The sequence below is a fragment of the Limanda limanda genome, chromosome 12 (genome assembly GCF_963576545.1).
Source record: "Limanda limanda chromosome 12, fLimLim1.1, whole genome shotgun sequence".
In the NCBI taxonomy this organism is placed as follows: domain Eukaryota; kingdom Metazoa; phylum Chordata; class Actinopteri; order Pleuronectiformes; family Pleuronectidae; genus Limanda; species Limanda limanda.
Window position 1 is genome coordinate 18443299 of NC_083647.1, and position 27939 is coordinate 18471237.

The 27939-nt window shown below is 39.9% G+C and overlaps 1 protein-coding gene across 1 annotated transcript; it reads left to right on the plus strand.

Annotated features, from left to right (window-relative positions):
* Nucleotides 1-1601: 1601 nt before the first annotated feature.
* Nucleotides 1602-27925, plus strand: uggt1 (UDP-glucose glycoprotein glucosyltransferase 1). Its single transcript, XM_061082436.1, has 40 exons — nt 1602-1644; nt 3092-3230; nt 3500-3579; nt 3832-3962; nt 4563-4675; nt 4774-4948; nt 6519-6615; nt 6727-6805; nt 7059-7159; nt 10165-10264; nt 10373-10433; nt 12170-12261; nt 13022-13172; nt 13527-13646; nt 13739-13824; nt 14231-14366; nt 14489-14620; nt 15174-15338; nt 16408-16528; nt 17200-17298; nt 18049-18143; nt 18471-18677; nt 18789-18920; nt 19012-19142; nt 19258-19353; nt 19642-19744; nt 19841-19920; nt 20608-20797; nt 21353-21511; nt 21727-21812; nt 21982-22066; nt 23135-23223; nt 23360-23464; nt 23583-23667; nt 24102-24284; nt 24806-24966; nt 25137-25251; nt 25680-25796; nt 26566-26710; nt 26840-27925. The coding sequence occupies exons 1-40, from the start codon at nt 1614-1616 to the stop codon at nt 26857-26859; spliced, it is 4593 nt and encodes a 1530-aa protein (XP_060938419.1). The 5' UTR covers nt 1602-1613; the 3' UTR covers nt 26860-27925.
* The last annotated feature ends 14 nt before the right edge of the window (nt 27926-27939 follow it).

A 27939-nucleotide genomic window follows, 5' to 3' on the forward strand; every position in this document is an offset into this window, starting at 1 on the left:
CGGCTCTCACGCAGAGCAAGCAGCAAACCTCATTTCCATGAGCTGCTTTTCAATTGAATGTGTACAGTTTTTCACATCGAGCCCCAAATATATATGATCACCTTCACTTATTTAGGTACTGATACATGCACAGGTATAAAAATCTATTCTTACTCTTCTTCCTTTTAAATAGAAAATCCCTCATACAATGTCTTCAAAAGTCAGATTTAGTTTTTATATATCATTATTTCATTGATTTTGCAATAGTTTTGAATACAAATCATATTACAAAATATCCACCTTATAAAAGAACATGATGCTTACGTATATACACAAATAGGTGCAAACTTATAAATGTAATTTTAAGATCTCCACTTCCTCCCACTATCCAGAAATGAAGCCAAAATATCCAGGATAAGCATTTTGCACATTTGGAGCCAGAGTCTGTGCAGAAGTGTTTGGGAGAAACAGACTCGGCTGTTTCAACACTTTTTATATTGCATTAAATAAATAATAATTAAAACCAACTTAACTCTTTAACAAACGTTAGTGTGATGAGAACTACCTAAAATGACAGAAATCATCTTCAAGACAAATTTATATGACGTGTACTTTGCCTTTATTTTGCCCCATGTCCCATTTGCTAACGTGGAGGAGGCTTGGTTCATGATCTATACTGCAGCCAGCCACCAGATGGCGATCAAGACCCTTTGGCTTCACTTTGGGGGAGCTGCTATGTCACCGGCTTTATATAAAGTCTTTGATCACACACATACCTGCATAAAAGACATTTTAATTACATTATATATTGGACAGGTGTCATACATTGCATTTTTCTACTTTTACTTTCCAGCTTTTCACACTAGTGTGAGTTTATACAAGTCTCCAGTGGTGTTGTCATGACTCTATGTAATGTGATTGGACAGAACAACTTGGAGACATTTTCTTTTTCACAGTTGTAAGCACTACTTCATTCCACACATGTTTATACAACTATATGCAGGCCTAATTATGTGTCAATGTGACTTCTCTATAAAAGTGATTTATATTTGTTTTACTGAGTTACATACAGCTGCGGCAATTCTTTGTTATATATTTTTTTGGTTGCCTACATTGTATTGTTTTAAGAACAGCAAGGAAAATATTGGCATGAGGTCTGTTCCCTTTATTTAAATGCTCCGTGCCAGTATAAGTAGTATTACCTTCAAATAAATAAATCAATTAGGAATCTTTAATTGAGGAAAATGTAAAGGAAAACGGAAAATATAATTGCTTTTTTTTTGCTTAGTTAGAAAAGCATTTTCTTTGTTTTATTTCGTTTTAAATCATTCATTAATTTCTTATACAAACAATTGGGGAAAGAAAACGCAAAAATATTATTTACAAACAGATAAAGAAAGATTAAACATGGGTTATTCTGTAAAACGAATTGCTTGAATCCTCTGTTTCCTCCTGTGTGAGGTTTAGATTCATGCTCATTGTGATGAGCTGCTTTTTTGTTTAATAAATCACGTTTCATTGTTTGTTTAAATGTAATTTTGACGCTCGGAGAGAGTTTCAAGTCATTGCGAACAGGCGACATCTGCGGTCACCTCAGGCAGCGGCTGTCAGGACCCACCCACTCCCAGCGGAACATGGATGCAGGAAGCAGCGGAGCCGGCGTCGGTGAGAATAAATCTTTCATTTCTCCGGTGTTGAAGCTGTTACTCAACACATGTAACACCTGCTTCGGCAGCTGGTGCAGAGACTCGTCCGGAGCCGGAAGGGATTCACCGGAAGCGAGTGAACTCAGGCGGGTTCCTGCTCGGGAAAGAGGAGTTAGCTAGCTAATCATTAGCTTAGCTGGGTTTTTAAACAAGCGTCACTTTTGATTCTTCTTGACAGCTCAGAGTTCACACACTGCCGAGGAGCTGCGTGTGTGTTAATATTACAGATGTTCTAGATATGTTCAGAGTGATAAGACACGCCATGCTGTGCAGTTAGCCATTAGCTTCCTGCTGTCAGAGCCAGAGCTGTGTCAGTGAAAGTGTCCGGATGTTCAGACAGAGGAGACACGCTGAAGATTCCCATTGGTCAGGATTCAGGAAACATCCAACTGTTTGTTTACACCTGTTCAAAACCTCATGTCCTGCTGGGCTGTAATAAAACAATCACTGGTGATAAAGGCGTTTTCCAACCTTTCACCATTCTGAGTCTATGTGCCTAACATCAAATCTTTCATCTTATATCAGAATACAGACTTTACCCAGGTGGTTTTAGTGCAGAAGTGGAGGGACAAACTTCATCAGCTACACTTACGACGAACAGAAATCCTGCAATAAACCCTAAACCTCCATGAATGATATTTGTGTGGATACATGAGCAGTGGCAGGTTAATACATTAAGTCTGCGGTTATACCAACATGATAAAGAAAGTAATGTATACCGGGAAATACTTACTTCAACATAAGGCACTGTACAAACGTGTGAGGCATTTCAGCAGGATCTGAGCAAATCAATGTATGGAATACAGCTGGAACAGTAAAAATGGAAATTCATCAAGTGTTGGTGAGTGTTGATATTGTGGCAGGTCACAGGTTTGGGAAACACAGATATATAAACATGCACTTTGAGATGCTCGTCAAGAGGAGAACATTTAGCTCCTTGTTTCAGGCTTAAAAGATGTGTTTGAGTTGATTAGTAAATTAACAGGATCCTCCCGTGTTTGGGAATTTCTGTTTGGAGAAAATGTGACGAGGTCACATAGAAAATAATGTCACTGAAGAATACTTGCCAGAAACAAAAACTTAAGTCACATATTTTGTTCGTTTTAATAACCTTTCTTGTCTGAAGTTATTGTTATAGACAACCATAATATGAAGAATGATAACATGATCATATAATGATTTGATTCTGCTTAAAGTTGAAGGGTTTATCTCTCAGTATGGAGACACAACATCTGTCACATACAGACTGACTTGCTTCCCTCAATGTGTTGAGGGTACACCTGTTTTCTATATGTTCATGTCACAACTTGGTAACTTTAGGTGCCATTTACAAACAGGTCTGAGCTGTTTATTTGTGTCCTTTGCTTCTCCCTCGCTTCTTATGTGGCCTACTACTGTTTTTTCAGACACAGGCCTGAGGATGTGGCTTCTGTGGTTCCTGCTGCCATCACTGCTGTCTGCAGTGTCGGGGGGGACGGACTCCAAAGCTGTCACCACCACCCTCACAACCAAATGGGCTGATACTCCTCTGCTCCTGGAGGCCAGGTACAACACTGCACGGCTCAGCAGTACTGTAGTAACCACACCACATTATGCATTACGTATGACATTACACTACTCAAGCAGATAATGGATCAATCAATGTCCTGACAGATGGCGAGGCTGTCCTCTAAACCAGTTTCAGCCTCTGTCACTCTGAGCTGTTTATTTTTAATCCAAATGTAGCATTTAACACTATGTACAGTACATACAAAGTGTGTCGTATTTACATGCACATCTTATGAAACTGTCACCTTCATCCTCTTCTTCCTCAGCGAGTTCCTGGCAGAGGAGAGCCAGGACATGTTCTGGGACTTTGTTGAGGCCAATCAAAACATAGAAGGAGAGCATGATGGTAAAGTAATACTTCGTCACCCTCTCTAGACCAGTTTTCACTTTTAGTCTCTGTGCTGTGAGCAGCGGAATTTGTGATGTGTATGCAAACCTCTTGGCGGCAAATGCAGTGTCAGTGTTTTGTCCAAACACTTGTGCAGGCAATAACATGATAGAAAAGATCTGCAAACTATATCTTCCTCCTGTTTATTTGTGTCCTTGCCCGTGTTAAAAAGTGGTAAAAATAACAGCATTGTCATGTGTCTTCACACAGACACAGATCAGGCCTACTATGACCTGATCTTGAAGAAAGCCAGTGCCTTGCTAAGCTCCGTCCAGATGAAGATGCTGAAGTTTGCGCTCTCCCTGAGGGCCTACTCTGCGACAGTACACTCCTTCCAACAGGTACAAAGACGATGACTTAAGGGAGACATGCTCATATTCAGGCTCATCATTTTAATTTGGGTTATTTGCTTTTATTTTATTATGTTTACATGCTTTAAATTTCAGAAATTGCATCACTCTCCTCATACTGTCCATTGCTGCAGCTCCTCTTTTTGGCTCGTGTCTAAAACGCTCCTGTCTTTTTAAGGCCCTCCTCCCCATAACACCCAGTCTGCTCTGATTGGTCAGCTGGCCCACTCTGTTGTCATTGGTCACCTGCTTCCAGCTTATGCAGAAAGAATTGGCCTCTGCTCTCACCTCACCTGACTTTGTTAAAGGGCGTACCCGACTAGCCACTGGGGTTACATTATGCAAATGTGGGACATTGTGATGTTACATTACAAGTGACAAGGTGCCTTAGAAGCTTCAGGAGCAAAGTTTTCTGTTTGGCTTCCTTTACCACTGACTTTGGGCTTTTCAAATTTGCAGAACTTTTACAAAGGATAATATGTCTCCTTTAATTTTGTTGTCCAAGTCTATTACATGCATGAGAAGCGGTGTCATATTCCTGTAAATGTGTTTGCATGTGTTGAGCGATCCCACTGTTCTTCACATTGTTAGATTGCGTCCAATGAGCCTCCTCCGCCTGGCTGCTCAGCTTTTTTCAACATCCATGGAGAGAAGACGTGTGAAGATGAAAGCTTGGAACAACTTCTGAAAACAGCATCCGAGCGGTAATTAAGAGATTCTTACGATGCAGATCTGATGGTCATATATCAGTCAAATATATTATATGATATTATTGGCGGCTTCAATCTCCTCACTCTTTCAGACCAAAGCCATTCCTGTTCAAGGGCGACCACAAATATCCAGGATCAAACCCAGATGGTCCTGTCGTCATCCTCTATGCTGAGTTGGGAGAACCAAATTTCCAGAGGCTTCACCAAATCATATCATCCAAAGTCAGAGAGGGGCTGGTGACTTACGTGCTCCGCCATTACCAGGCTGTAAGTGTCACATTCATAATAACACAATCAGTTTGATGAATGAAAGATGAATACAAAACACATAGTAACACCTGCATAAGGACAAAATCATTTCACAAGCTGTTTAACAGCTATTAACATAAACCCATATACGGTACACTTTGTCACGTGTATATTTTATACATCACAATATCTTTCTCTGTTGAGTGTGTGTAAGTAGCAGGCTTTCAAGAGTAAATAATGAGATTATACCAGATAGACTGAGATTACTGTTGGGGATGATTACTGGATTAATTAATTAGTTGATTAATTAATCCAACTAATTTATTGTCAGACAATAAATAAATTAATTTCAGAATATTTTGATGATTTTCTTCGTCAACTATGACAGAAAACTGAATATTTAGAGTTTTTCTGAATTTCTCCAAACAAAACAAGAAATTTAGCAACTAAACTTAAAAAAAAGTGTTTCCCCTATTTTTATGTATCAGCCAATTAATTGATTCAGCAAATGAGTTCAGTATGGTATGACCATTGGAAAAAAACATTTCTAAGAATGAAAGTGGCTAGTGTATTTTTCTCATATGTACATTGCATTTAAAATGCAATTAATTTTATACATTGATATAAAGTTATTGATCCCACAATTTAGGCTGGAAATTGACATTAGTCTAAATATGGCCAAAGCTATACTATAAAAACATTACAAATCCAACGTTTACCATTTAAGGAAACATTTTATCATTATAAGAATAGGGTCCTCTGGCGAATTCCAAGTAATGTAAAATACACAGATGTGGTCATCTCCCTTTACAATGGCTGTCATTACGTTTTGGCCTCGAGACCCTCAACCCCTCTTTACTACAGTAGAGATGCACATTGTTCATAAAATAATTACATAGAGATATTGGGAAGCCCCCACATACATATATACCGTATTCACCTCTGTGTGAACACGAGCTAAGATAATGATTTTAAAAACTCTGCGGCTTCTCAAATTTATCATTTTTTCTTCCTTGCAATTATGCTGCATTATTCCCACCATCTATCTGTGAAGAACAAAGTCCTGGACACAGGAGAGGCTGTAACATCTATCACTGTTTTTGTTCTACTTCTAAGCACGAGGTCCAATCGGGGGACACTCTTTGTCTTCGGCACTTAGCGGACGACAGCTGGCTGTCTGTGTTTGAAAGCTTGCTTAGTCAGAACCCATATGAGTTTGTAGCTGTTTCTGTACTAAGTGAGATTCATTTTTACAGCAGAGATGAAGATGAATAGAAAGATGTAAAAATCTTCCAAGCCACATGGGCAAAAAAAAATTCAGCTTTCTTAGTTGAATATGGATTAGAAATATTGTTCAATTTCCCATCAGTGCAGCTGAAGAGAAATTAAGTAGACGGCCTGATTGCTGTCAAACTGACTCAACTCCTGTCAGTGCCCTTTGAATACATTTACACATGCATTTAAACTCTCGCTGAATACATCCTCAAGTGGTGTGCCAAGGTGCATCCAAGGATACAACACACTAATGTTCAGCACAAGGGTTCAGTTTCCTTCTCATCTTTTTACAATGTTTTCCATTCGCCTCTAGAATCCCAGTGGAAAGAAAGTGTATCTGTCTGGGTACGGAGTGGAGCTGGCAATCAAAAACCAGGAGTACAAGGCAAAGGACGACACACAAGTCCAAGGTGGCCACGCATACAAGAACACGTGCTGTTGATAGACACACAGATGCCCATGATTGTGTAGTCCCAGAGGACTCCTGATGTGAATAATGAGTTAATTGATTGTATTTGCAGGAACGGGGCTGAACGCTACAATGATGGGAGAGAAGGATCCAGTGGACGAGGTCCAGGGATTCCTATTTGGCAAACTCAAGTGAGTGTTTGTGTGTCAGGCCATGATAAAAATTCAAAGCTTGGATTCGCTCCAGGAGCTGCGCCAGGCTCAGACTGGCCAAGATTTTCTTTTCTTCCCTCAAAGCACTGACTATATAACCTTCTATCTCGGATAAACTTACCCGAAAATAAATCAATCTGTCTGTGAAGACGTGTACTCTCTCTTAATTAGCAATTTGCTACTTAGGCATTTAGCAGACACACTTTAAATCCCTCTGTCTTTTTCTCAACAGGACGCTCTACCCAGAGCTCAAAGAACAGCTGAAGGAGTTGAGGAAACATTTAGTCGAAAGCACGAATGAAATGGCTCCTCTGAAAGTCTGGCAAATGCAAGGTAAACATCTGCCCAGATTTAATTCGCTGTCTTGAATTTTCAGTTTTTCTGTTTCCAACTGTAACATGATTGAATTTGTTTACACTAACAAGCTTCACAGTAAGTCTGTGTTAATGCATATTTATATATAACATTCTGTCAAATAACTTAATCGACTGTTGACTGCAGAGCAAAGCAAATATTTTAAATTAGCAGAGCCAAGACCATGACAGGTTAACAAAAGTAAACTGCAAAGCCCAGGGATCCTGCACCAAATCTAAACACTTCCTCAACTCACTGTTAACACCTGCAGGCATTATTTCTGTCACTTAAATTCTGAGGAATCGATTTTATGATCCTGTAAATATGCCCTCAGGACTCAAACCAAGCCCTCTGCACATTAGTTTCATCGCTTCACCTAACAAAAGATAATTATCTTACGACATAAATCCGATATTCTCGTTCCCATCCAAAAATAATCACTTGTTTCTTGACACAAAGAATTTTTTCTGTCCTTGAGCAAACTAATGAAAAGGAGCAGAAACATTATCTCCTTCAGCTGCATTTCAGATTTAATTGTAGCCTTGTTATTTCCCACCTCCTTTGTTTGGTTCTGTTCAAATGAACTCAGGTGCACTTTCCTGTTAAAAAAGTTGTGGCAAAAGCTGTCCTTCAAACTCTTGTGTGGACGAAACAACCAAACTAAAACAGCTTGGAAAGATGGCTCTTGGTCCATTTTAAAGCAGACCCATATCTTATCATAGCAGACATTTCGTTTTGAGCATTTATCTGCTGGTTGTGAACAGAGAGCATTCTTACAAGCAATCTTCAGAAGAACTTATATATTATCTCAAGATCCAAAACATATATTGAGCTTCCCCTACATTTATTTTGTGGCACATAATAGCCTCATCTGTTTGTCACTATTCACTCACAGTTTCAGTCTGAGAGGAAAAAATAAACACAATGTTCAGTTAAATACTTCTGATATCCTACAAGTCAACACAATTTGATTTTCCAATGTGGGTTGAAGCAGCATAATGCTCCCACTTGTTGTCACTTTGTAAAACAGCATGATTATAGCTATTGGTTTGTTTGTCAAAACTCAGTGTGAACTGGCACCAGAGCAGAAGTAAAATCGAAAAATCATATCTTGTGTGGGGTTCTGACCGATTCAACCAAACTAAATGTGTGAAAATGACATGAAACAGCACGTCAGATCTTTTACTGTACGTGTTTAGCTCTGATTTCTGTTTTGCTGAAACAAATTAAAACATTTTCTTGTAATCAGTCCCCCAAGTCACACTAGGTACACTGACAGCTTCAGCTTTTTTAATTGACTTATACCGGTGGGAGAATCTACATCCCCCTTGATGTTGATTTAGTGGTTTGATAAGTTTCTTTATTTTCCTTATCCAGGGATGATGGAAAATAAAAGGAAATGCATTCAGAGAGATGTTACACCTGCAGGCTAAAATATTCAGTGTTTTAACAGTGAGATCATTCCATCAGTGAAATGTTTTATGCCTAGTTCTGCAATCAATGCCTGGGATCGATCAGTGTCGTTTTAACACACGAGTCATAATGTCAGAGCGGTCTCTGCTGCAACATAAAAGCACTATTGATTAAGGTTGCATCATCTGATGAATCACCGACTCATTTGTATTCACTTTTTGAAATCTGTCCGTTTTGCTTGCATCACACAAACCTTGAGCTACTTTGTGTTAACGCCCCTGGTTTATTTCCGCCTGATACTTTCGCCTCTGCGATCATTTTCGATATCTATGTGGCGATATCAAGGGGCCGCAGACCAGAATGCCTCTGGACACAATGGGCGAGACCTGCAACCTTCTTAGTTCCGCCATTTGTTCTTCTCTGTCCACCTTGTTAATAAGTACTGTGGCAAAATAGTGGATTTAGAAGATGTCTCCAAATGAGCAGCAGCCGCCTTTCAGCTGCACTCGTCTGTCAGATCTGTTACATCTGAGAAATGGTCCTGATTGGCCAGAGCTGATCCACGATGTATGGAAATCACTCCATAGACGTCCAAACCTGCCTGTCTCGAGCGAATACACATGAGCTCACTGATTTGTTGGCAGTTCAGGCTCAGATTATATGTGTTTTTGTAAAACACACACACACACAGAGACTTATTTCTTTTCACTAGATACGGCCAGGATGCAAGCATGAGGCGGCTTTGATTGTGTTGAATAAAGGATGTGAGGGGATGAGAGATTGGGGCTAAGCTTGACTGTCTGACTGTCTTGTGGGCGTCTGTCTTTATCTTCTACCCCACTGGGGCTCATTATCTCAGTTTGTTTATAAAGACAGGGAGACCTCCAGGGGCTAATAATCACACAGGCTACAACACCATTACAAAGATGCTCGCTGCATTGAAATTATCCCCACTGAAATAATCCGCACTTTTCTCGCCGTTTCCTTGCAAAGAAAAGCTCCCATACAACGTTATCACATATAAAGTCACATATTATAACATTCTAGTCTATATTCTTAATCCTGCCTTAAACGCTTCAATGCTTGAAGATGGATTTAATTAATTCCTTAGATGTGAAGACAAGCATGTTAACGTGAAATTATTTCCTAATTAATACATCAATTGGCTTAACTGATTACTTTTTTTAACCCCGCTAGCAGAGTAGCTCTTGGGATGACGATGTCTCTGAGTCGGTCGATGGAGACTATCCAGCATGAAATTTCTCATCAGGTGGCTTGCCGTGAAATTCTGTGCATCGAATCCTAATGACTGTGGTGATCTCTTGACTTTTTTCCTGTCGAGTGCCACCAGCAGATTCACTTCTGTGCTTTTGGTGAAATGTCTTAACTATAAGACAAATTGCTGTGCTTGCCCCCCCTTGACGTTTAAGCGCTTATCAGGTCAAAGTTAAAATTTGACCAAAATGAAGTGTATGCCCACATCAGCTTGGCACATGATTGCACATTAACACACTTTCTCATTCCTTTTCCCTTCTTGTCTCCCTCCCGTCCTCCAACTATTTCTTGGACAGATCTTAGTTTCCAGACAGCAGCTCGTATTCTTGCTGCTCCTGCTGTTGAGGCCCTCAGTGTTATGAGAGACCTCAGTCAGAACTTCCCAACCAAAGCCAGGTAAAGGAGAGAAACACACAAGAAGTAGACAGTGTCTGAAGGTTTGTTATACAGAGATGTTAATTTGTCTGCAGTTATTAAATTCAGTCTGTCCTCTTACCCTCACAGGTCCATCACTAAAACAGTGGTCAACTCCGAGATCCGTAAAGAGATTGGTGAGAATCAGAAGGTACGTGTTTGTTCTTCCATTCATCGCTCACACCTATAACACTTATAAGTAGGATGTATATCAGTCAAAACAGATATATACTTTCCAAAATCTTTATTATGAATAACTATAAATACAAAGGAAACACAAATACAGCCCATTCTATGAATCTATCTGCAAACATAAGAGGTGAAAGACTCATATTGGCCAACCCATAAATTGGTCGGGTCTAATACATACTCACCTTATTTTTGCTTTATCTGTTTATTTAACCATTACTTTTGTGATTCGTTTTTAATATAGTATTTCTGTTTATTATAACTATTTCTATTCACTGTCATTACTGTCATGTTTTTATCGTGAGAATTTTCTTCTTCTATTTGATAATGATGGCAGAGAGCTGAAAATAAGGGAGGGAGGGAGAGAGCGGACGTTAGTGTCTTAAATTCATCAAATCACCAGGACACCATGTTACTGCCTCGTTGCTTTGGTTTTGTTGACAAAAATAAAATATTGAGCTTGAGTGCAAATGTTGGAGATCATTTACAAAAACAGAGTGTTTTTATGTTTATTTAAATATTCGCATTGGTCTAAAAATGCTCAAATGTTCCTTTCATCCCAGCTGCTCGGCTTCTTCCTCCTCTCTCATCCCGCTCTCTTTTCCCTCTGCAGCGTGCCACTGTTCTTACCTTCCTGCTGACTGTGTTTTTGAGTTGTCAGGGATAATTTAGGTTTAGCTGTTTACCTATCCGATCCAATAAGATAGAAAAATAAAGAAAAACAGATCGCATTATTGCGTACAGCCACAACCGCATTCCCTCGGCCCCTCAACCTGCGTCTGCGGGGAAATATCTCAAAATGAGAACTGCCCTTCCTGTTTTTGTTTTGCTCCTCTCACCTTTTTATTACGTGATAAATCGTAAACAACATCGGATTGGAAAAGCATTTAGTTCCTGACAATGTCTTTGGGTTTGCCCTGCTAATGGAATAGGTAATCACCACTTTTTCCTCACAAATGTTTTTTCCCTCCCCCTCTCTCTCTCTATCCTGCCTCCCCCTTTCTCCTCAAGCTGTGCTCACATTATCTTGGTGTGCAGACAGGAGTTTGGGTGGGTGGTGGGGGTGAGCAGCAAACGTCCTAATTACTGAATCGGTGATTCATTCAGCAGGCGCACTGAGTCCTGCAGCGAGGAAGGATTATTGATTGAAGTAGTTTGGACACTTGCACACAGACATTTCCCTCTGTATCCCACACACACACACAAACACACACTCACATCCTCATGCTGTTTAAGTGGGATGAACAATATTTGTGTTAATCATGTCTTGTTGTAATTGCAGCGTCTGGAGTATGATTAATCTGATGTCTTTGTCTTTCTGTAATGAGATTTGACTGCGCCAGAACGACTTTCAGCTTCTCTTTTGCCTCTGCTGACACACAAACACACGCAGCCTCTCACAGCCGTGAACACACACACACACACACACTCTTTCGCTAATAATTAGATGTGTTTAGTGTGTGGTTTGATTGCTCTAAACAGACTTGCTTTAGACAGGGCTGTCAGTGCTCGTTTGGAGATGTCGACTTAACTCGATACAGCTTTTTGCTGAATATTGCCTCAAGTTTTACAACGTAATTGAAAACACAATGGTCAGTTTTGACGTGATGTTCTACACAATGTGACGGTTTGTTCCGCTGGAGTTAAATGGAAAGTTATAGGGTTTGATGTAAACAGGGTATGTTGATTTCTCCACAGTTTTTCAAAGGGACTCTGGGCCTGCAGCCTGGGGATTCAGCTCTGTTCATCAATGGGCTTCACATCGATCTGGACACACAAGACATCTTCAGGTACACACACACACACACACACACACACACACACACACAATAAACTGTATCATTGATCAGTTACTAAGCTGTGAAAAATCTCATTTGTTCTATTTTCACCACTGATAAACATTTGTGTCACTCTAATCATTTGTAACCTTTATAATCAAACGATTATTTTCAGTCTAGAGCTGCAATGATTAGATAGAAAATCCATTTGCAATTCCTTTAGTAAACAATTAAATTCCCAAGTCAGTTTTCAAGCTCAAATATAGAATAATTGATTATCCAATAAATTTACAGGCTAATATTATATTAAACTGAATATCTTTGGGTTTTAGTGTTGGTGAGACAAAATGAGACCTTGGGTTCTTGTGTGATCAATATTTTTCACAATGCTGATTATTATATAATAGACAATATGATTGAATAATCTGCAGATAAATCTCTAATGACAATTATCCCATTAATTGATCAATATTTAAATAAGTTGCTGATTAATTACATTAACTTACTAATATTTCACATGGTTAATTATTTGAGCTCTGAAATATTTTTTTACTACAGGCACTATAATTTAATTTGAAACCAGATTTGTATGTATTTCAATTTACATCAGAGTTTCTTTAATATTCAAAATCCTAAATTAGGTTTTTAGAAAAATGGGAATCAGTTCAGTCGCACACAATCTGCTTTTAACAGTCGTGTTGGTAGTTTCCAGCTCTTACTCACACCGACTGTAGACGATCAAACACTGACCTCTGTCTGCTCTCACCTGCAGTGTGTTTGAGATGCTGCGCAGTGAAGCCAGGGTGATGGAGGGTCTGCGCTCGCTGCACATCGAGACGCTCTACATCCACGACATCCTGAAGCTCAACGTTCAGCCGTCCGACTCGGACTACGCCGTGGACATCCGCAACCCGGCCATCAGTGTAAGAAATCAAGTGTTCAGCCATCGAAGCCTCCTCTTACAGATCATAACCCCCCATCCTGCTGAAAGACAACTGACCTTTTCTGACCTTTTAGATATTACTTTGATTTATAAATTCAAATTCTATCAACAAAAAAACTATTAACTATTTTGTTTTTTGGGAGAAAGAAGTCAACTGCGGAAGGAACAAAAAACTGTTTGATTAATTTAAAAAAAAAAATCAAGAATGATAAACAAACAGTGAAGTTCTTTTTTTTTCAGCCCACTGCTGCCAAAAGTAATCTCTTGTTGTCACTGATCTGCTCTTGAGCTCAGGCGGTCATTCCCTCCTCAATTCCCTCTTCTCTCTTTTTAGTGGATTAACAACCTGGAGACTGACCACAGGTACAGCTCGTGGCCCTACAACGTCCAGGAGCTGCTCAGACCAACCTTCCCCGGAGTCATCAGACAGATCCGCAAGAACTTTCACAATCTGGTACGTCCGTGCCTGATAAATCCGCCCTTTGTGAATTAAAACGGGTCTAAATCTTTGAGAGATATACCACCGTGTGTGTGTTTGTGTTGCAGGTGATTATTCTGGAACCCACCCACGAGAGTTCTGCTGAGCTGCTGAGTGTTGCAGAGATGTTTTATGCGAACAACATACCACTTAGGTTTGTGCTTGCATCGTCCAGGAAGTGAACTTATTAGAATACATTCTTTATGCTTGGATTGGAAGTTTTATGTATTTTCTGGTGAATATTTCAATAAAACGGCAACATAATGATTTTTATTGCACCACAGTTACTGCAAAAACATCAAAATATTAAACAAATCTAATAGGAGCTGCAGCCTCAGTCTGCTGGAAGTGAGTGTGTGGTTAAAAGTTAAAATCTATTTAAATTGCAGAGTTTGTCAGGCAGGTTCAGAGACCTTTGATACTTCTCTGCATGAGGCATCTTTGGGTGGTCGGGTTGTTTGAATACTGATGTAGCAGACGTCTCACACTCTGCATTTAAGCTGTTCAATACATATGAGATGTTGTTTTGGAAGCTTATATGCTCTCTGCTTGTGTTTTAGGATCGGATTAGTGTTCGTGGTGTCAGATGAAGATGACATCGACGGGATGCAGGATGCGGGCGTGGCGCTGGTGCGTGCGTACAACTACATCAAAGATGAAGTGGATAGTCAGAGCGCGTTCGAAGCCGTCCTTTCGGTGAGTCGACCTTTAACCATCCTTGATTAGAGCATTACAAGCATCCGGTTGTTTTCCTTTATTGTCCTCTTTTAACAAATGAATTATACCCTCTTCTTCCTCCTCCTCCTTCTCCCTGTCAGATGTTTAGCCACGTGCCCATCAGCGGAGAGCTGAGTGTTGGGGACGTGGTGAAGGTGCTGGAGAAGAAGTTCCCCTACGTGGAAGTCAGCAGCGTCCTGGGAGCCGACTCCAGCTACGACAGCAACAGGAAGGTGAGTCGGGTTTAATGTGGCGTCACTTTGCTGGATGCTACAATCATTTTGTGGGCATCATCAGTCAAAGCTGACATTGGTGCATTTTCATTATTAAAAGTAACAGGCGTCCAACTCTCAACAAGAAAGGGAATACATGTATTTTCTGAAATGGATCTTTTCAAAATGAAAGTCATGAATAATGAGATTAAAATGTAGACAGATATTAAATTATGTGCAACAGTGACCAAGTATGTTTTAGATTTAAAAACGGTTTTAAACAGAGTTGGACAGAGATGTTTATTCCATGTTTGTGTATTTTCTTGAGCCCAACTGTTTTATCCAATGGGCCATGTTTTCTTTATATTCATAGTTATTAAATTTATGGTTAAACTTTAAAGTACAGAGCCTCCATTATCGTCCTTTTATAATCGTCTTAAGGTTTTTATAACAACATCTTGTGAATCTTTGCCAAATTTTTTTCAAAATACAAAAAGTACATGTCCTCAGCTGTATTTTTGAGATGGTAAAAAACTCATAATTAAAACTCATAGCTCTGATTGTCTCCTATCAGGATGGCCGGGCGTACTACAAGCAGACCGGAGTGGGCCCGTTGCCTGTGGTCATGTACAACGGTGTACCTTACCAGCGTGAACAGCTGGACCCCGACGAGCTGGAGACGGTCACCATGCAAAAGATCCTGGAGACAACCTCGTTCTACCAGAGAGCCGTCTACTTGGTCAGTCAGCAAGCGCACACACACACACACACGTATACACACACCCACACACACTTTGATATACAGTCACTGTGAGACAGTCAGATTTTATGATCAGTATTGTTTTATTGTGGTTTAATAAAAAAGAGATAGTCATTAGTGTTTTTATTTGATGTTCGTTTTATTTCTCTTCAAAGCAAAATCAATTTTTATTGCAGATGAGTCAAAATCAAAAAATAACTAATTGCATAAATGCTTCTGCAGACTTGTGTTTGATGAGAGATTCCCGATGTGCTCACATGAACATACAGTCTATGGAAAGCTGTTTTCTTCATCATCCTTCAAGTAATTGAAGATCAATTCTAACTGCTCTTATTTTTAACAACAAAAAAAAAGACTTAATCAGATAATTCCAACATTCACCAGAGGTTTCTTTGCTTCTGCCGACACAATGATAAAACCAGTCAGGTTATTTATATGTGTTGTTTTTTAATTACCTCTCTCAATTACAAAGTCTGATTTAAATAAAACAAAATAATTGAAAGAAAAATAGCAGAAGTACTCAAGTGATTTTTTTTTTTTTAAACAGAGCTGTTGGAACAAATGGTGCATTTCTTGTGAGTTTACTGTCAAGGATTGTTGTGATGAAATGGATCGTCTCTCAGGCAGGATCTTTGTGAGCGGCTCCATCTGTCATTCTCCCCGTTTTAATGTTGTTCCAGCTCTCAAATGAGCCAACTCTTTAAATTGGTTCTTTCAAAGGTGTTCTAAGGCATTTAAGAACCTCGGAGAGTTTTTTTAATTTGGTTGTAATACTAGTGTTGGTGCTGAACACAGTGTTAGTCATCACTCTTGTTTTCTACCTTTTAATGTTTAATCCAAACTTGTCGGTGGAAAACTTTTCAGTCGATACGCGAGAATCAGTAACCGCGGTGGAAAAGCTATTAAATCTTGAAAGGGATTTCTTGGCTGTGACTGTGGGGATGAAAAGGCCGGCGAACAATGACCTCCTGCAGTAACATCAGTAACATAACAATGTGCGCTGTAAATTTGTCTTTCAACCTCATGAGTCTGTTTGTTTGGATCGCAGGGGGAACTGGCCACAGATCACGACGTGGTGGACTACATCATGAACCAGGCCAACGTTGTCCCTCGCATCAACCCCAGAGTGCTGTCCACCAGCAGGACACACTTGGACCTTTCTGATACCAGTAAGTCCACAGTGGGGATGTAGAGGAATAAGAAAACGTTATCTGAAAACAAACTAGAGAGGCATCTGTAGAGCACACACCTCCGCCAAGGGCCAACAGCCCCCTTATGGAACCACATTGAAATCTGATAGATCCAGATTTTGTTCTTGGATCGGCACCAAATTGCACCCACTCACCCGGCTCTGCTCCAAATTTTAATGGGTTCTTTCTTGGCTGATATCCCATCCTTCCACTAAGTTTCATGGAAATCTGTTCAGTCATTTTTGTGTAATCCTGCTGACAATCAAACAAAGGGATGGGGGTGACAGCCTAACCTGACGTGTTACAAGTGTTATTTCAAATGATCCAACATTGAAGCCTGACTCCTTGAAGACTTCAATCTGAAGTTTTGGACCTCAGAAGTGTATGAAAAAGTCCACAGAGCTTTTTTAAGATTTCTGTATTAACCAAATTGTTTAGGTAATGAACTCATTACCTTCATCCGAGTCTTCTTCCACTGCGTGTAGGAGCTTGCCAGTGTTGACTACTCCTATGGATATAGAAATGTTTCTGTCATTTACAGATACAGATGGTAGCTTTTTGTACTTACTGAACATTCAGGTATACATATCTGCAGTTTACATCATTCACATTTGCTACATCTCCATTTTCTCTTCTTCTTTTTGTTTCAGATAACTTCTTCGTAGACGATTATGCCCGTTTCTCGACTCTGGACGTTAAACAGAAGAGCACCGCTGTGGCCAACAGCCTGAATTACATGACTAAGAAAGGTACGAGTGTGCAGACGAGTCTTGTCTTGTGTGATATCCTGTCACATACAAACAAACGCTGAATGAAAGGGGATGTTGGTGGAGTTTTCTAGTGGAGGAACTTTGTCGTGTTTGAGACCAAACTTTCCTCATGTATTCTCCTTCTGTCCTCTCCTTCTCCTCTTCTTATTCATGTATTTTATAAATGTCCCTGCATCAGGGATGACCTCTACCAACAGGCATGGTAATCACCCTTTTCCTCCGTGTTATTTCCTCTCCTCCTCACTTGCTCTTTTTTTTCTGTTTTCTGTGAAAAACATTGCTGGCAGTGTTTGAGATGTGTTTGTGAATCCACCACCCTCATTGCTCCATCTGTGTTGTATTTCTCAGAGGACATAAATGACTAATTCATGCATGCAGTGATTGTGTATTAAGGTTTGAAGTATAACTACTAAAAAACCCACTCTTTAGTGAGTTCTAACGCTGTTTTTTCCATCTTTCCGAAGGAGAGCATGACCGTTTATTAGGCATCACTTCTCGTAGCTGCATGAAGAACGAAATGCCAAAAGTGTGCTAAAAAATTGGATGTTTAAAATTTTCTTGAAAGGTTCTGAAAGACGAGCAAGATTTGGAGTGGAATAAGATTAAATCTACTTTTTACATATGATTTTTGTTTCCAAGCTTATTTTCCCTAAATAAGTTTCCCTCAAACAGCCTCACCTCAGTAACGTCTCCTGACGACCACCTCTCATCCTCTTCTTTGGTTTTCAGATGATGGCTACATCCGTCCTGTGACCTTCTGGGTGGTGGGAGACTTCGACAAACCCTCCGGACGACAGCTCCTTTACGATGCCATCAGACACATGGTACAAAAAAATAACCATCCTTTTGGACTTCAAAACATTGACTCCTGTGATAATTGATTCAGAAAAAACTTAAATGAACTAAAAAACTAAATGACGAACCATACATTTTATTTTAATTGTGATATATGGTTCAAATCAATCCAGAAATATTAGTATACAAACATTTCTTCATCTTCTTAAAACTGAATGATACAAGTTATGACCATATAACATCTAAAAGAAAAAAGCTAACATGATTAAAATTCACTCCTTTTTCCCTCTGTCCCTTATGAATTATGTAAGATTATCTCTTTGAGTAATTTAACCTTCTCACCTGCTGCACAACAGAAAACCAGCAACAACGTCCGACTGGGGATGATCAACAACCCATCGGTCGCTCTGTCTGCCGAGACGAGCCACGTGGCCCGAGCGATCTGGGCAGCCATGCAGACACAATCTGCCAACAACGCCAAGAACTTCATCACCAAGATGGCCAAAGAAGAGACGGCCACCGCCCTGCAGACGGGCGTGGATATCGGAGACTTCGCTGTCGGGGTCAGATTCACTGGATCATGACTCACAATTATTATGTTTCCTTCTGTTGTTTTTAATCCATGTAGCTTTCCATTTGATCAACTCCCTACAAGTTAACTGTTTGTCCTTCAGGGTATGGATTTGTCGTTGTTCAAGAGTGCGTACGACAGTGAGAAATTCGACTTCCTGCTGTCCCACGCTGCTTACTGTCGAGATGTCCTCAAGCTGAAGAAGGGACAGAGAGCAGTCATCAGCAACGGAAGAGTGAGGAAACTTTAAACCTGCACGAAAACAGGAAGAAATCATCCACAAATAAATATAATTTTTATTAAATACCTATGTTTCATGTTTGCAGATCATTGGTCCACTGGAGGAAGACGAGGTGTTCAACCAGGACGACTTCCTGCTTTTGGAGAGCATCATCCTGAAGACGTCCGGAGAGAGAATCAAAAGCAAAGTCGAGCAGTTTGGAGTTGAGGAGGACAGGTATTTCAATTCAGTTTCACAAGTTTAGATTCTCTCAAGCTCCTTCAGGGACCTCACGATATAATATTTTCAGATTGTGTTGAGTTTTGTGAGTTAATACAGGTTTTCTTCTCAGGGCCAGCGACCTCGTGATGAAGGTCGACGCTCTGCTCTCCTCTCAGCCCAAAGGAGAAGCCCGGGTAGAGTATGACTTTGCTGAGGACCGCTACAGGTAAAGTTTTAAAACTTGCACATAATTATTTACACAAGCAGGTTCTTAAATTTCCTCAGAGAGTCTGTGCAGTGAAAAGTCTGTTTTCCTCCAGGGGGTTGTCGCTGTATTTTTTATTCTTCTGAATATTTTGAGAAATATGAAATCCATTTTCACATTAAAATTGATTTGAAATACTAAATGAAGCGTTAAAGTCAATGTATCTTCTGCAGACAGAGAGAAAAAGTTGGGGGCAAAATGGTGTTTACTCAACTTTATCATTTATTAGCTGATTTTTTCCCCCCGCAGTGCTGTGAAGATTCGCCCTAGAGAGGGAGAGGTGTACTTCGATGTTGTTGCCGTCGTGGATCCAGCCACAAGGGACGCACAGAAGCTCGCTCCTCTCCTACTGGTAGGATGAATGTGTGAATTATCCATTTTATCCTGATCGATTCTGGTCCTTCCTCTGACCTTTTCTCATATTTTCCTCCCTTCTCGACAACTCCAGGTTCTTAAGCAGCTGGTAAACGTCAACTTGCGGGTTTTCATGAACTGTCAATCCAAACTGTCGGAAATGCCGCTGAAGAGGTGAGGACGCAAACGTCATCGTAAATCCGTGTTACACCAGGACACCCACCCCAACTGTCCAGGGCATTGGTTAAAAAGTCATTTAAAACTGGTCATTAAGTGTATTTCCTTTTATTTCTCTATAATTATTATTGTAAACTAAGTCTCTATTAATACAATACAAATAAGGTTGTTTTTTGTTATGAAAAACTTTAACATTTAACTTTATTTCTTTATTATTGTAAATCTATCTGAACTTTAGATTTTAAATATATCAAAGACTCTACTAGAACTTAAGTTGAAATGATTTTTTCATAGAAGTACTAGAAGCTCATTTACAATTTTTCCCCCATAAGATAAGACGTTGTTTACATCAAACAGTGGTGATTAGTTTCCTCTTGTAGCAGGAAACATAACATGAAGATGTTTAGGAACATTTATATAATTTTAAAATTTAATTTCGATTTTTCCTCTGAATAAATTATTTTCTTGTTGGATTGAGTTTGTCTGTTGGTCGTGGACTCGGATTTATAGAAATACAAACTCGGCAGCTGTGATTGTTTATCAATAGCACTTTAATTAGTGTGATAATAATGATAAGTTCTTATATCATTGTCATGAAAAAGACATAAATACTCCTTCACCTGCACAAAAGGGAAAAGTAGTTTCTCTTTGTGTGTTAATTGTTTTGCTTGTGTTGGGTTCCAGTATCTACCGTTACGTGTTGGAGCCGGAGGTGACGTTTCAGAGCGACAGCAGCTACTCCCCCGGTCCCATGGCCCGGTTCCTGGACATGCCTCAGTCTCCGCTCTTCACCCTGAACATCAACACGCCCGACAGCTGGATGGTCGAGTCGGTGCACACGCGATACGACCTGGACAACATCTACCTGGAGGAGGTAGATGCAGGTTCAAAAAACCTGGACCTGTTTTTATATCTTTCCAAGTCATTTCACTGGATTTATTTTAATTCTATATGTTTAAAAGACCAGGAAACTATTTAAGGAGAAGACTGGGAGGGTTTAGTCATTTTTCTCCTTTACTGGAGGCTTTTTTTCAGGTTTAGTTTGCATTAAACAAGATTAAATAAATGTTACTTTATCATATTATTTCATCTTTTAAGGTTAGTGCAGTGCCTACTTATTATAAACCTGATATTAAACTCTATCTGAAATCATTTAAAAAAGTGTTTTCCATTATCTCTGCTTCGTCTTCTGTTGAGGTTTAATCATACTTCTGAGATTTCTTCCATTTTTATTATTTTGCTAAGATTTATTTTGTTTTTTGTTTTTCCTCTTTATGAAATCATAAAACTTAAGTATCAAATCAACAAAGTGATAAAAGAATAAGCATCTGCTGAATTTGTTTTTCTCTTGTCTTGACAACTTCATGTAAACTCAGGAACCATTTGTCCATATATGTCTGTAAATCCATTGACATGACTTGTCCCACAGGTGGAGAATATTGTGGCAGCAGAGTACGAGCTGGAGCATCTTCTGTTGGAAGGCCATTGTTTCGACGTCAGCTCTGGTCAGCCCCCCCGTGGGCTGCAGTTCACCCTGGGAACCGCCTCTGAACCCGTCATCATGGACACGATTGTCATGGCTAACCTGGTGAGTTCCAAGTTGTAGTTGTTTTTGCACCTCGGAGCAGAAAAGCTGTTGAAGTTGCTGAAACAGAAAAAAGTTGGCAACTTATTCTTTTGTAAAGCTGTAGTGTTTCTCAGGGATTTCTATGATTTATGAATAGTTTATTCTTCATTATTTGTGAGTATTTCTTTTATTTCCTTTCTTCACTAACCCTGAACGCCCCGTGCTCTGCTCTGTAGGGCTACTTTCAGCTCAAGGCCAACCCGGGCGCCTGGATCCTGAAGATGAGGAAAGGACGCTCCGACGACATCTACAAGATTTACAGGTAAGAGCTCTGACAATCGTCTGCATTGTGTCAGAAAGAGTCTGCGACTGGTTCGATCAGTTTTTAAATTCAGCTCATGCCCTCACTCTTGGATTTACACATCAGTTGTAAACCTTCTGTTATAATGTAATTTTTTTTTTTCTTATCCTTTCCATCTTCGCGTTTGCAGCCACGACGGCACCGACTCCCCGGCAGACTCAGACGACATTATAGTCGTGCTGAACAACTTCAAGAGCAGGATCATTAAAGTCAAGGTCGGTTCACCTCTGATGAAATGACGCCTGTCTGGCACCACAGCGAGTGACAGGAGGCCTATAGACGCCCTTCATCACATTCAGCTGATTTCATTTTTATCCCCAAATAAATAAAACCAAATCCAGGACAGTGAAGACATTTTAAGTCTCCGCAATCTCTAAGCTCATAAATTTTAATGTGTAGAAGAGACTCCAGTGTGTTGAGCCTCTTACGTAACAGCAGAACATATATATTAGGTGCATAAATTACACGGGTAACATTAAACATCACATATCACTGCTTTGCTCTTTTATTTTTGCATTTTTTATGTCGTATAGGGAGGAACAAATCTGACTCATTTGGAAATTTAGTGAACGGGGAAATATATTATTCAAAATGAGCTAAATAATAAATAAAGAACAAATATATGCAGGAGTCTAAATATAGACGTAAAGTCCCAGTTCCATGGTTTCAGGAAACGATTTTACTTATTTTTCTGTCACTCAATTTCTGTTAATATATGTAGAATATTTATATGATTATATCCTCTAACGTTGCTGTTTACCACTTTGGACTTTTGACACTATCACTGAGAATTGCTCAAACTTTCTAGGACAACTCAATGAACTTTAAAATGTCGTTCTTATAAATTATTAGTATGATACAGAATCATGTGGGTGGATCTGTATAAACTGTTTACGATGACAAAGATCACACAAAGTAAGCGAATTTTCAAACGAGTCCGATTTCTTTTCATCCTTGTTTACTCAAAGTTAACTTCTTTCTTCAATGATATCCAAACAACACATCCACATACATGTTGTTAAAGCAACAGTCACTCCATACTAAAACAGAAACGACTCAAATTTCTCAGTCCACCAAAACCCAACAGCCTCCTTATGAAATCACTGTTAAATTCACTAGATCCGCGTTTGGATCTGCACCAAATCTCATATAACTAATTTATATGAAAACTTAAAACAACTGTGACAAAGAAATCTTTAACTTGTACATAAACCGGATGACTTTCCTTAAAGTTTTTCTATTTGTTGTTTCACTCATCAATTTGAAATATACTTGTCGATCAGGTCCAGAAGAAACCAGACAAGTTCAATGAGGAGCTGCTCAGTGACGGGACCGAGGAGAACGACGCTGGCTTCTGGAAATCTCTCACCAGGTACAAGTCAACTTCATTCCACACAATCCAACATGTATATTTCTCTTAAGTCAAAGATGTCTGATGATTTTATCTTTTATTTTGAAATGTGTAAACTGTCATATAACCTGTTTTTATCTTGTCTTTTGTGTCTCAGAGGTTTCACAGGTGGAGGAAAGATGGAGGAGACGAAGGTGGAGAAAGACGACGTGATCAACATCTTCTCCGTGGCCTCGGGGCATCTGTACGAGAGGTTCCTCAGGTCAGTGTCCGACACAGAGAAGACGACTGTCACATCAACACGGAGCCAAGCGATTGTTTCTGTTTGGTTTTCCAAGCTCTGTTGTCATTAGTCCTTTTTATTCCTTTTCACTTTTCAGGATCATGATGTTGTCGGTTCTGAAAAACACCAAAACTCCCGTCAAGTTCTGGTTCCTCAAGAACTACCTGTCCCCGACTTTCAAGGTATTTCATTTTTTCCAGGGTTGTTATTTTCAAAAAATCGTCTAGCACCTCATCTGTGATTCGCAGATCTTTTTGTGATGGAGGCAGCTTTCTCACTTCAAACACTTCTTCTGAAAATAAGGGTGAAATGTGCCGCAGCGCTGAGAGTTTTTATGCTTTGCTAGAAGAAAATATCCACAAACCAAATCCTGGGACTCTTACTTTTCATTGTTGTTTCTGTATTTAAGCATCAACCTGCAAAGTAGACAATCTGCTTCCTGTTTACACCGACATGCACACGCCCAGTGTATGAGAACGGACTCAATTTGAGCTCAATACACAAAATATCATGATGTGAAAACGCTGGAAGCTCTAATTGGTTAAAAATGCATAAAACATGCACAAGTGTAGTAAACACACTGACAGCCGTGTTTTTGATTGTGACCGTCTCGCAGGAGTTCATCCCCGACATGGCGAAGGAATATGGTTTCCAGTACGAGCTGGTGCAGTACAAGTGGCCGCGCTGGTTACACCAACAGACGGAGAAGCAGCGGATCATCTGGGGTTACAAGATCCTGTTCCTGGACGTGTTGTTTCCTCTCGCTGTCGACAAGATCCTGTTTGTGGACGCTGACCAGGCGCGTACAAACACTGCTGCTGAAATATACTAACAGTTCACACATTGACAAAAAGCTGGTGATTCAAAGAGGAAACATTTAGAAACTTGACATTTTATAGCAAATTTTCTTACATGTAATGATAAATTTCGTTATTATTCGCATGTTTTAATGATCTAATCCTGATATGAACAATCTGGCAGTAAGAATTGATCTACATTTTAAATAAGTAATCAGTAGAAAAGAAAGAAGCAACAATTTACATAATTTATCAATCAGTTTTTGTGTCAGGTATCAATTTTTTTAAATCAAATATGAATATTAGATTTTTTTTCTACATGTTCCCTGATTTATTTATACACCTTCGCCTTTTGGACTTAGTTTCACATAAACTTATATTTTAAAAACATGATCTTTGGATCTAGGAACATGCGATTTTTAATATTCAATATGTTGTCACTTTATAGACCAACATTTGGTAAAAGAACAAGTATTATCTTGTGTATCCTCCTGTGTTGTTAACGGCTCATCCTCTGGTGCAGATCGTGCGAGCGGACCTGAAGGATCTGCGTGACTTCGACCTGGAGGGAGCTCCGTACGGTTACACTCCGTTCTGCGAGAGCCGGAGAGAGATGGACGGCTACCGCTTCTGGAAGTCGGGCTACTGGGCGAGTCACCTCGCCGGCCGCAGATATCACATCAGGTAGGAACACACAGCGGGAGCTCTGACTCATCCTAACACTCATCTCAGCCTCTGTGTTAACAGCACTTTAAGTCTGTCGCCCTCACACACACACTGTGAGCATCTTTTTCTATCCATTTTTCATACTTTCATGCATCTTTGATTTCTCCCCTGTTTGTTATCCCACGCAGCGCCCTGTACGTGGTCGACCTGAAGAAATTCAGGAAAATAGCAGCAGGAGATCGACTGCGAGGACAGTACCAGGGTCTCAGCCAAGACCCCAACAGCCTCTCCAACCTGGACCAGGTCTGTCTTCTCATTGCCTGTCTGTATTTGTGCAGCGAGGATCTGGTTCTTAAAACTGAGGTCAAAAGTTCTTTTATGTAGAGATGATCTGACACCAGCTTAAGAAATGCCTCAAATTCTCTTGAAAATTCAAGGTTGTGCATCGGCAAGTACGCAAATGTTTGCCTCCTAACACTAGAGCCCTGATGCCCTTCAACACAAACCCTGATTGTAACAACACAACAGATAAAAACATAAAGGCAGCAGATTGAGACGCCGCTGAGTGGGAAGTGTTCGTAAAGCAGACGCCTCTTCTCATGCTTTTATACTAGAATGCTCCAGATTCACGTCCTGGTGAACGAGGCGTTTTAAAAAGCTGTTAAAACGCCTTTCAGTGTAAAACAAATCTTAGTCTCAGCCTCTGGTCTGACTGTGGATTGTTTTTTCAGGATCTGCCCAACAACATGATCCACCAGGTTCCTATCAAGTCTCTCCCTCAGGAGTGGCTGTGGTGTGAGACCTGGTGTGACGACAGCACCAAGAAGAGCGCCAAGACGATAGACCTGGTAAGAAAAGCTTGTGTGTGTCGGTGTCAGGAAGAAACGCACAACAATTACAAGTCAATAAGATTTGTGTAATGTCTCTGAACAGCCACTAGAGGGCAGCAAGTGGTTAGGGAATTATTGACTTACTGTAGAATCATGTGTGTTTGATTTAACACAATTCTATAAACATATGTTTAAATTCTTTAGGAAAGATAGTTATATTTATTATATATTTGATTATTTATATGAAAGAGAATCAGATTTTAGAAACATAATTAAGGGCTGGAATTTGGATGAATAGTGTTTGATACTTTTTCAAATGTTCTATAGAGTAACATGTATTTTAAATATAATTCATAAAAACAGCTTATTTAATCTGCCTTAAACAAAACCCTGAAATATGCAATGCTTTCTTAATTAAAAAGATAACAATCAGTTATTATTAAATTGTTGGTACTGGAGTAATGTGTCTCCTAATTATTGCAACTTAGTCGTGTCACTCCAGGATCATATGACAACACACATACACAAAAAGCTAGATAAATACTTGAAACAGATGTTAAACGCACATTTATCTCCATAGACAGCAGCTCAGTCTAAAGAGTTTTTAAAATGTCTCTCTAGTGGGAAACGAGCTGTAGATCAGTAGAAGTGGAAACTTTGCCTACACGCTGCTTCCTGTTCTCATCACCTGTCGACAGAATTAGATGAAGGAGCATGAAGAGTGTTGGAATGTTTCCACTCTTCTCCATCACAGCTGATTGTTTGATCTGCTCCTTCCTGGTTTCAGTGTAACAACCCCCGGACCAAGGAGCCCAAGCTGCAGGCGGCGGTGAGGATCGTGGCCGAGTGGAGCGACTACGACCAAGAGGTCAAACGTCTGCAGAGCAAAGTCCAAGGGGGAAAAATCCACAGAGCACAGCAGCAGGACACAGGTACACAACACAACACAACACACACAGACATACACAACACACACACACAGCTTTAATTAACGGATAAGTGTTTGTGTGCAAAGTGCATAAATAAGGTTCTTTTCTCTTCCTTTGTCGTCTCCCTGTCAGACTCTCACACGGAGCTGTGAGGAAGCAGCTGTGAACTGGACTCTGTTTAAAGAGTCTGCTTCATGAAGAGAAGCTCCTCCCACTCTGACCACAGACGGAGCTCAACGGTTAAAACTTTTGTTTGTTTGTTGTTTTGTTTTTTTATCATGTGTGAAGGGGGTTTTCAGTGGTCGGGTTCCAGAGGAGTTTCTGTATGCGAGTGTGCAAGTGGTGAGAATGTGAATCCTTTGTTTTTCTTCTTCTTTTCCCTGTGGTAGACGTCCGTTTGTAAGTTTGCACTGATTTGGATTGTGAATGTGGTCGAAGCACAAAAAAAGACGTGAACGCTGAATCTCACCGCCGGTGGATTCGGAGTTTCCGACAAACCAAACATCTGGTGGTGGGAAGGATCTCTGCTCGCTCACTGGGTTAGAACACAGCTGTTGAGCCGTCCTCTGGATTTTTAAATGGTACAGGTAGTTTATAACTCAGCTTATAATGTTCTTACAAAGGTCTGGGAAATATCATGATTTTATAGTTTTTTCCAATAGTAAGACTTGAGATCAATACGATGAGATTTTTCGTAATCAACATTCAAAATAATGCAAAACAATAAAGTGTCTGTGCAGTGATTTATGATCATGGAACAATCGACGGACCTTCAGGCGCCAGAACCTGATCACAGGTGGATCCACTCTCCTGAAGCTTTGGGGGATTATTCGGTCTCAATCTGAAACCCGACATCACTTTAAACTTCTGTGAATGTAATTTCAGAAATGAGCTGTGACGCTGTTTGTTTTTTCTTTCCTCATCATTGTCCAATTCGGCAGGAAAGTCAACAACATCCTCAGCAGACATGATTGAGGAGTTTCTCGTGGAATATTAATGTCTCTGTAAATCTCAGGGAAGCATGATTGGGTTCTAACATTTAGAAGAAAAGGGAGCGTTTGTTATCGGGTGGAGTTTATGGTTCTGTCAGAGGAGCCGTGATCTTTGAGTTTGGTCGAAAAAATTATGATTCTCTGTTTCTTGGTGATATTTCATCCTGTTTTTGGCTGCTTGATCCTTTTGTTGAGTAAAAGTCCCAAATAAAGACTTGGTCCAGTTCCACCGTTTTGTGT